This window comes from Emys orbicularis, chromosome 16 (genome assembly GCF_028017835.1).
Source record: "Emys orbicularis isolate rEmyOrb1 chromosome 16, rEmyOrb1.hap1, whole genome shotgun sequence".
Classification (NCBI taxonomy): Eukaryota; Metazoa; Chordata; order Testudines; family Emydidae; genus Emys; species Emys orbicularis.
In genome coordinates this window covers 27,195,601-27,204,943 of record NC_088698.1, presented here as the reverse complement: position 1 = coordinate 27,204,943, position 9,343 = coordinate 27,195,601, and the positions used below count along the sequence as shown (strand labels likewise).

Genomic DNA, 9,343 nt, shown 5'->3' with positions numbered 1-9,343 from the left:
ATGTTTTGTGCTGCCTGTGCCAGGTAACATATCTCCGTAAAGGTTATGGTCTACTATATCTATTCATCCTATTTGTACATATATATATATCATTTTCTACTTGAGGTTAAGAATATGGGCTGTATGCTTGCTTGGTTTCTAAGTAAGCTTTGGGGAGGCATTTGGTCAGCTTTTTTAGGAAGGAATTCGCCAGGTTAAGTACCTGATCAGGAAACACTTGGGGAACAATGCATCTTGGAATGCTCCAATCCACATAAGAAGTCTTCCTGGAGACATGCAAGATACCATGTGGACAATGGCTGCAACCTGTAAAGACTGAGTCATGCAGGGACATGTGACTTGTCCAGGTGACTCCAGAACTCCATCTTGGAGCTGAACTTTGCATAGGAGGGAGGAGGAAGGTCTACACCCACAAGAGAGAGTCTATTTAAACCTGGGGGAGGCCCCTCCATTTTGTCTTCAGCTGGCTAAAGAAGGAGCCTCTCCACCCCCCCAGGATACTTGAAAGAACCTGAAACAAAAGACAGAGACTACAGGGGTTGTGAGAGATTGCTGGACCCAGGCTAAAGGGAAATTAGCCTGTAAAAGGGAGCATTTTGGAACTGGTGAGGAACTTATCTGTATTTAGTTTGATTAGGCATAGATTTGCGCATTTTATTTTATTTTGCTTGTGACTTACTTTGTTCTGTCTGTTACTACTTTGAACCACTTAAATCCTACTGTCTGTATTTAATAAAATTACTTTTTATTTAGTAATTTACTCAGAGTATGTATTAATACCTGGGGGAGCAAACAACTGTGCATATCTCTCTATCAGTGTTATAGAGGGCGAACAATTTATGAGTTTGCCCTGCATAAGCTTTATGCAGGGTAAAACGGATTTATCTGGGTTTAGACCCCATTGGGAGTTGGGCATCTGAGTGCTAAAGACAAGCACACTCCTGTGAGCTGTTTTTGGGTAAACTTGCAGCTTTAGAACAAGTGATTCAGACCCTGAGTCTTTGTTAGAGCAGACTGGAGTGTCTGGCTCAGCAAGACAGGGTGCTGGAGTCCAGAGCTGGCAGGGAAAACAGGAGCAGGGGTAGTCTTTGCACATTGGGTGGCAGCTCCCAAGGGGGTTTCTGTGATCCAACCCGTCACAGTGGCGTAGTCGAGCAGGATCTGTGCACAGCTGATTGCTTTGAGATACTGGTAGTGATTTTAAGTGAGTTTTAAGTGTGGTGGCTGGAGAACAGACAAAGTGGTTACTGGTTTGTTATTTTCTGTTTGCTTATTTCGGGAAAGGGAAGTAGGGACAGAAAAGGAAGCAAAATAAGTAAGACGGAAGATCAGAAGAAACTAAAACTGCACAGGGTACAAATTGCCCAGAAAAGCTGAACGCTGGGCACTGTGAAAGTCCTGGTTAACTAAGAATCCCCTGAGCTAAGTGCATCTCAGTTTCAGTGAACTGCAGAGGGGTTGTGGCCCAGCCCAAGAAAGCAGGAAAATGAGTACTAGTGATCTCAGTTTCAGTGAACTGCAGAGGGATTGTAGCCCAGCACAAGAAAGCAGGACAATGAGTACTAGTGACGCTGCTAATAAACTAAAGCTGACCAAATGCCTCCCCAAAGCTTACTTAGAAACCAAGCAAGCATACAGCCCATATTCTTAACCTCAAGTAGAAAATGATTATATATATATATATATATATATATATATATATATATATATATATATGTATGTACAAATAGGATGAATAGATATAGTAGACCATAACCTTTACGGAGATATGTTACCTGGCACAGGCAGCACAAAACATATTCCAGTTATGTCATACATACATTTATAAGCACCCCCTCCCCATAAAGCCTTATGGGGTACACTGTCACAGCATGTACTAGCATTGTTGGATATACGTGTCATTGGTACAGCCCTCTTGTGCCTGCCAAGGTGCCAGTGTAGCTCTGTCACATGTTTGTGTGGCATAGACTATCAAGAAAAGATTGGATCCTATTTATGTAGTACCCTGGAAAGCAGAACAACGTTTCCTGTCTGAGTCAGGCTTCCCACCCAAACCAACTTCTGTTTCCTTCTTCACTTGGTCGCAGTTGTAATGTATCACTATTCTGCTAAAACAGCACACACATACCTCTGCAACTGTAAACTCAGCCCTGTAACATGCGTCATTAACACCCAAACCAATTTGTCTACTTTGCCATGGGAGAGAGGCAAAGTCCTTTCCAGTCCTATCTACTGATAGCAGCTTATCACCACATGCTTAAGTTAGTTTGTACAGTGCTTGGAGAGGCACACTAAACATTATTTCTTACTGTATCCCACTGAGTTTGTATCTGGGATTGTCCAGGGTAACAAAGAAATGATACAGTAGTATTTCATAAAAGGTACCAACCCCTATCCTGGATAGCAGCACTGACACACACACAAGTGACTCACACACCTCTCTGGAAATGGATGAAAAGCACCCACACAGAATATCAATGTCCAGTGAACAAGCTTCCTCTCTCTCTGCTAAAAATCCAAGCATTAAGTTTTACTACCCTACCTTATGCCTACGTTACAAATAGAGCAACATAGAAACACTTCAGACTTAAACACCTTCCTAATCATGTTTTTAACCCCTACATCAGGAATTACTACACCTGAACAGAAAGGTTGGAGGGTACAGTAGTATTCATTAGAGACTTATATTGTTCTTAATAAAAAAATAATCTGTGACCTGAAAGTTAAGTTTAGGTAAAGATTAACCCACATTATGGGCTAGTCTCTTAATGGCAGTTCTGCTTTCACACATGCTCCTCTTCAACTGCTTATCTATTTCTATTATCTCTTCCTAGATTCTTAGACAGGAATCGCATGCTTATTCCAGGGCAGAGTCCACTACAGGAACAGTGAGCAAGTATCATACAACAGTGACAAGTGGAATAGTATCCAAGGTTACAATCCCTGGTGCCTTCAGACAACTACAACCCTAAGTAAAATGGTGAGACCCTCCAACACCAAAAGGGAATTGACAAGAACATCAGAAGTAACTAGAAGGGCAATTCAGGTTAAGCACTAATAAAAGCAAGCAGAGTAGTGACAGTGAAGGCATAATACACTGGCAAACAGGAACCCACAACATAAGAATCCATTGATTTGATGTAGTTTAAACAGTCTCGTCACAAACTTAAAAAGACAGGGAAGCAGAAATTTCTTGCTTCTAGTACCAGCTCTGTCAAACTCTCCTCTCCCTGGCCTTGTGGGAGGATGCAACTTACCCTCTCCATCCCTCAGTTTCTCTTGATAAGAGACCTCCCTGCAGTGGATCTCAAAGCACTTTACAAACAAACATAAATGAAGGACCATCTCACATCTGTGTGGTAGTATTGCCCCTCCAGTTGCAGGTGCCAAGGTCACAGCAATCAGACTAGAATTGAGGTCTCTCTCCTCCAAGAGCAGCACTTTACTACCACTTCCAGGCCTCCTCCCCTCACCTGCAACTTAGCAGTGCAAGGATGGATTATTTCATGAAGTTGAAAAGCTCCATATGAGTACCAAGGAGGATGGGTCATCTTGAACTTTACTCAAGGGATTGACTCAGCACCAAGGTGACATAGGACCTGTGTAGGGATTTATACCACACTCCGCCACAAGGCCATTAATTAGCAAGTCCCACTTCCCACAAAGCCATTCAGATATGTTTTCCATTTGCAGCTGTGTAACCTCTGATGGAGGCAGCTGTCAGCTAACCCTGGATTTCGTTTTGATATTCTCATCTCAGTTGTACTTCCAGTAGAACAAGAATACTCAATGTAAACACTCAAAACGGTATTTATTTATACCTGCTGTTAAAAAAAGCCATTGTTATTACAGTGATTAATAGCAATTTGTTTCTTCTCCCAATCCCATTGTCAAGTATTTTTGTGCAGAAATTCCAGTGCAAATAATCTAATGTAAGTAGATAAAATCGAAAGAAAAAGAGCTGGTTAGAAGTCAGTGCTATTAGAACTAAGGGCCTTGCAGTGTAGTGGCTGTGTTAAGAACAGACAACTGAAAGATTTATAGACCATCTTCTCTGTGTTCTTTCCCCCATATCCCCATTAAGTAAATTTAGTGCTGGTGAAATCTGCTGGATTGCTAACCCTGGACAGTGAAGTCCTTGACAGGAGATGCACAGACCCAGCAGCGTAAGCTTGTCCACACACTTCTTGTGCCTTAGCCCTGATTTCACGGGTTAATGGGTGAGTTCAGGCTCTATTGCCTGTTTAGTAGGAAGGCCAGTAACTAGAGACTGCTAGTAAGGTTGGCAGTTGTAACTTGGACACTGGTGTCCAAGAGCCACCATCAGAACTGGCACTAAGACCACCACCTCACTTGCAACCAGCCACTCAGAACCACCCAGGTGGGCGGAATTCAAATCAGTGATCTAGAGAGGAAGCAATCCCAATCACAATACCAAGTCCCTGAGCTATCCCCCCTACGTGTTTTCAGTTCAACCTTGTGATGCTTCAGTAACCCAACAATATATTTTCAGAGGCTCATTGCAGAACATTACCCTACTGTAAAACTACAGTCTGTTGTTAAAAATGTATCATCTACTACAACTTTCTTTTGTTTCTATTTTTAATGTCAGTTTAAGCAATCTGGAGTAACCACCACCATCATTCTGTTCCCCCCCCTTAGCATCAGCAGTCTCGTTTTGTGAATTACTGAGTTAATGATACAGCACACCTAATACGGTCATCCTTTACCAGCGTCCACATGATCCACATCTCGGTGGGGTTCAGCTTGTGCACTATCATCAGTTCTTTGTACAGACATGGATCAAAAGGATTAAAGGGCCTCTGGATCCCAAAGGTCTTAAAGCCAGCATGGTTCAATGGAGTCACTGCCATCTTTGCCAGACACATTCCCACAAAGACATCATCTATTGGGAAGAGTTCGGTGTCCTCAGCGGTGCTCTGGAGTCGCTGCACTGTCATTCTGGACATCACATAGCCACCGCCACCAGCATAGAGAGGATAGTAGGGCGCTTTGTACATAGACTCTGGGATGAAATATTTTACTTTGGTGTTTCTTATAGGACGGGCCTGGCTGATCACATCCCCAACAAAGAGATCCTGCCCAGGTTTGAGTTCCTTGAGGAACTCAACGATATTGTAGGTGTTGACAAAAACGTCGTCATCGCCCTTCAGCACAAACCTGGCCTGGGAACAGTCCTCCATGAACCACCGGAGGAAGTGCAGCTCCTTCAGCGTCAAGTTGAAGAAGTTGTCGGTGAAATCCCACTGGACAATGTCATCGAACTCTTGGCTCTCATAAACCAGCAGCTGGTGGAGGGAGTGAGCCTGGATTTTGGCCTCCGAGCGCCCAAGCAAGAACACCAGCTTGATTGGCTTGCTGCCAATGGCCACTTCTTTCCCCCATGTGTTCCTGATAGCAACCCTACGGTCTATGTTGATGGGGGGAGACTTGATTGCCAGCAAGAGGAATGTTTCCTCACTGCATCTCGTGGGCTTCAGCAGTGTGGAAAAGTTCCTGCAGTGCTTGTACATTAAGAAGGTGCGGTGAAGCTCTGGGAGTGCAGAAGAGGAATTGGCAATTGTCAGGTCTGGCAAACATTTGCTGGGTTCAGTCTGCTCCGGGGCCCAGAACGTATTGCTGGGATTTGGTGCAGCTATCTTCCTGGCTGCTGGAGACACAGCCAACTTAGTCTCTTTCCTTATATACATAAGGAACGCAATCAACGTGATTGAGACGGTATATAGTGCAACCATTCTTATCCTGGGATACATCTCAAACACTGGAGCAGGAGCCAATCCCTGCACAGTTAAAGGAACACACACAACATTTATTAAAGGAGCATTTAGGCTTCTTGTCTCAATGCTAAAGAGACTTTCTAAACAATTATCACAAGAGTCTAAAGGCCAAAGCTATTTAGGGGCTTAAAGATGCAGATAGGGATCCAGTGGGATGTACAAAAGCACCTAAGCAGTTTACACACCTAATTCCCATAGACTTCAATAGCAAAGTTTTTATTGAATTTAATGGGATCAGGAGCTGTCCCATTACTCCACTTAAACAAGGAAGGACACAGGTTTGTCCCTGCCCAGCCCAGAGTACTGGTGTCAGGGCTGCTCACTTTGAGAGCTGCCAGTGCTCGGGGGAGGGGAGGAGGGGGGAAGGAGAGAGAACGACGGACGGGGACAGATTCTAATGTTGGACTGGGAGTTCATTAGCTTATGAATTTGTTTTTTTCTTTTTAGCACATCTATGTATCAACCACACTTGCTTGACAGGCGACAACTTTCCCTCTTCCTTTTAAGAAAAGAAAAGCACTGACTATTAGGCCCCATTCCCCACCCAACTCCAGTTCTGCCACAGCGTTCTAACAGTCCATTACAGGCAGAAGGAATTAACCTAGTTTTCCCCTCACCAAACGTTCCCATTTAGAATTTTAAAGTGTCAGACAGGCACACTGGTGCTTGCCTTTCAGTAGAAGGGCACTCGGTGCCTGAATCCAACATGAGAAGCCTTACAGGGATCCTGACTTTACACAAGAATGACACACCCTTTTTAAGAGCTAGAGAAGCTGAAGAGGCGGATAGTGCTCCCAACTGAAAGTGTTTAAGTTTATAATGTTTAACTGTTATTAAGATCTTTGGCCTAGGAACCCAGCGACAGCCAGGTTTCAATGCTGCCTTACAAACAGTGTTTATAGTTAGTCACGTTTTTCGCATTTAGGGTGGAATTTATCATGGCATGATAAGAACCCCCACTCAAACTGCGACAATACCAGTGCCTGCGGGGTACACCAGATGAAGGGGAACCTCAGAGAGGTTAAGGTTTAAAAGCTGTGGCCAAACCATAAAGGGTCCTATTACACAGGGGCTAATATTGGGATATGTGGTTCTCTAAGTGGGCCAGTTTCTCCATGATCCATCGTGCATGTGAAATTTAGAATGGTTGCAACATTCCCTAGGTATCTAGCATCCAATCAACAGAGAGACTGAACTTTTTGCTGTCCTAGGCAAACTGGATCATTTATGCCACTCCCAGCCCTGTAACATTCTGTCGCCCTTTAATACACAGACATTGTTTGTAGCCGCCTGGTCGCTCCTATACAGAATCCACCGGTCAATAATTGAAGTAAATCAGAGGTCTGACTTTAGACTCGCTGTTACAATCAATTAAGTCCTGAGTTATTAAAAGGACCCAAACATCCCACCAAAGCCTAATCAGTAACGTTCCCAAACCGCACAACGCTGGGCTGTCATTTATGTAAAGGAGATGGCGTGCAGAAAAAAGAGCTAGTCTCCCAGTAAAGCTTTGAAGTGAGTTTTGCAGCTCCCTTCCAGGACACTGCATCTTCTGCTGAACCCCGCAAGACCCGGCCACGATCGGTGCAAACCATTCCTCCGAGTTGTACAAGGCTCTTCCTCCCCTCTTACCTTTCCTGCAGCACCGACTTCTCCTCGGGGGCTGCTGCTCTGCAAGGAGCGCTCCTTACATGCACCATGCAAGCCCTCGCCTGCTACAAGCAAATCTTTCACCAGGCTTCAGTTTAAACAGGGGGAGGCGGGGGTGGTGCATGGAGGCGTGAACCCCCTTCCTGCCCCCTCTTTCTGTTGTGCGTGTGCATCTGGCTCTGGGAGCCGCTCGCTCCCCGTTCCTGCTGCCGTTAGCCGAAGCCGAAGCCGCATCCAATGGGGCTCGCGCTGCTCTGGAGCCCGGCCGGGGTCGCCATAGAAACGGCGGGCAGACTCGTGCGGACGTGAAATCAACCAGCTACAGCAGCAGATGCTCCGGGATTTGGGGCAAGGGGGGCGCGAGGCGGAGTGACTGGCGCCAGCGGCCGGTGAATGGGGCAGCTGCGGGAGAGCGCGCCGCCCCCAATTAGGGGATTATTTGAATGAGGGAGGCATTTACTCTCATGCAAATAGAGCCTGGCTGAATTCAAATCCCCCTGCCCCCGAAAGTTGCTGAGCAAAGGGGAAGGTGCAGCCGGGGGCTTAGGCACCGAGCGGAGCTGCTGGGAATGCGAATTGCAAAGGCGACGGGCTGAGCAGGGTTACAGTGGAGTGACACCCTGTTCGGCCAAGGCACTTTGGTTTGACTCCCTCCCTCCCGGCTGTTTGGGGGGGAGGAGGAAGGCAAGGGTCTGCCCCCCCCGCTCTGCCCCAGGCTGAGAACAGTCAATCCATACACACACCCCGGGGGGGGGGGGGGCTAGTGTTTTATTGGAAATCCCCTGCCCCCTAATCTCACTTTTGGCTGCAAAGGCTGGATTCAGGTTGTGCTTGGGGCTGTGCCTTACCAGAGCGCCTCTGCTGGCCCCCGAGGATCAAGATTGAAGGGGGGGGGGGAGGGACTCTGCTTTAAATAGAGCACAAACTCGGCTCACATGAAAACCTAATTCCTACGGGTGAAGAGTGGAAGTGTTTGTCATCCTGCTGCGGTAGGCCTGGACCCAGCCCTAAGGGCCTTCCTCGTGGCCCAGCCATATCTGCAGCATTTAAGATTTGTTTTTGTTTTGCGTTTCGCTTTCCAAGGAAAATCTTCTGGATCGGACCCGCTGCTGGGCTGCCTGCCTGACTCGTCAGAGACCCTGAGACAATAGCTAGGACTGAGGAGTGTGAATTGTCTTAGAATGAATCTCAGCTGGTGTTAATTCAGAAATCCACAGGGGACAGGTTAAATGGTAGCGCTGTTAACTGTTTCACCACTGATCACTTTGAGAAACAACCAGTTAGACGGGGACTGTAGGCAGACCATAGAGTAACACTGCTCCCCAGTTGGAGCCAGGGTTGTCTGGCTCTGATCATTCAACACCAGCCATCTCCAAGGAATATATTTGACAAGAGCCCTCCGCATCGCCCAGTTCTCGCTCTTTTTCTGTAGCATCCAGCATCATTTGCTGAAACATATTACAACGTGTGTGGATCTGGGGGCCTTCCCCACTTTATCCCATACCTTCCAGTGACTTCCCTCTGCCTCGGGGAACGTCACCAATAAATCCTTAGGGAAACAAATACACGCTGCCCTTTTCAACAGCTGCGCTGTCCTGTGGGGAGAGAATGTCTGGGTCACCCAACCCTCTTATTACTGACATCAACCATCTCTTCTTACAAGCTCCTGAAGCATAAGTAGGTCTCCACTTCTTCTCTAGCAGACCCACAAGGGCCACGCAAGCTGCTCTCTTGTGATCTGTCTTGTCAAGTTCTCCTTGAAGGGCAGCTATGCAAATTATTGTTTTCTAGCCCAGCAGTACAGTATCTCAGGTGTGTGGCTCTGGTGATACCATCTGGCTGAGAAGGCAAATAGACCTGTCGGCTTAGGACTCTGCCTTTAAATTTTCTCCCTG

General features: G+C 46.3%; 1 protein-coding gene across 1 annotated transcript; it reads right to left on the bottom strand.

The window, feature by feature from the left end:
• Positions 1 to 4,685: 4,685 nt before the first annotated feature.
• On the bottom strand, positions 4,686 to 5,774 carry B3GNT4 (UDP-GlcNAc:betaGal beta-1,3-N-acetylglucosaminyltransferase 4). Its single transcript, XM_065417917.1, has one exon. The coding sequence runs from the start codon at positions 5,772 to 5,774 to the stop codon at positions 4,686 to 4,688; it is 1,089 nt and encodes a 362-aa protein (XP_065273989.1).
• Between the last annotated feature and the right edge of the window lie 3,569 nt (positions 5,775 to 9,343).

Excerpts from the sequence above, each read along its gene's own strand:
- B3GNT4 (XM_065417917.1), bottom strand. The coding sequence starts at position 5,774 with ATGTATCCCAGGATAAGAATGGTTGCACTATATACCGTCTCAATCACG.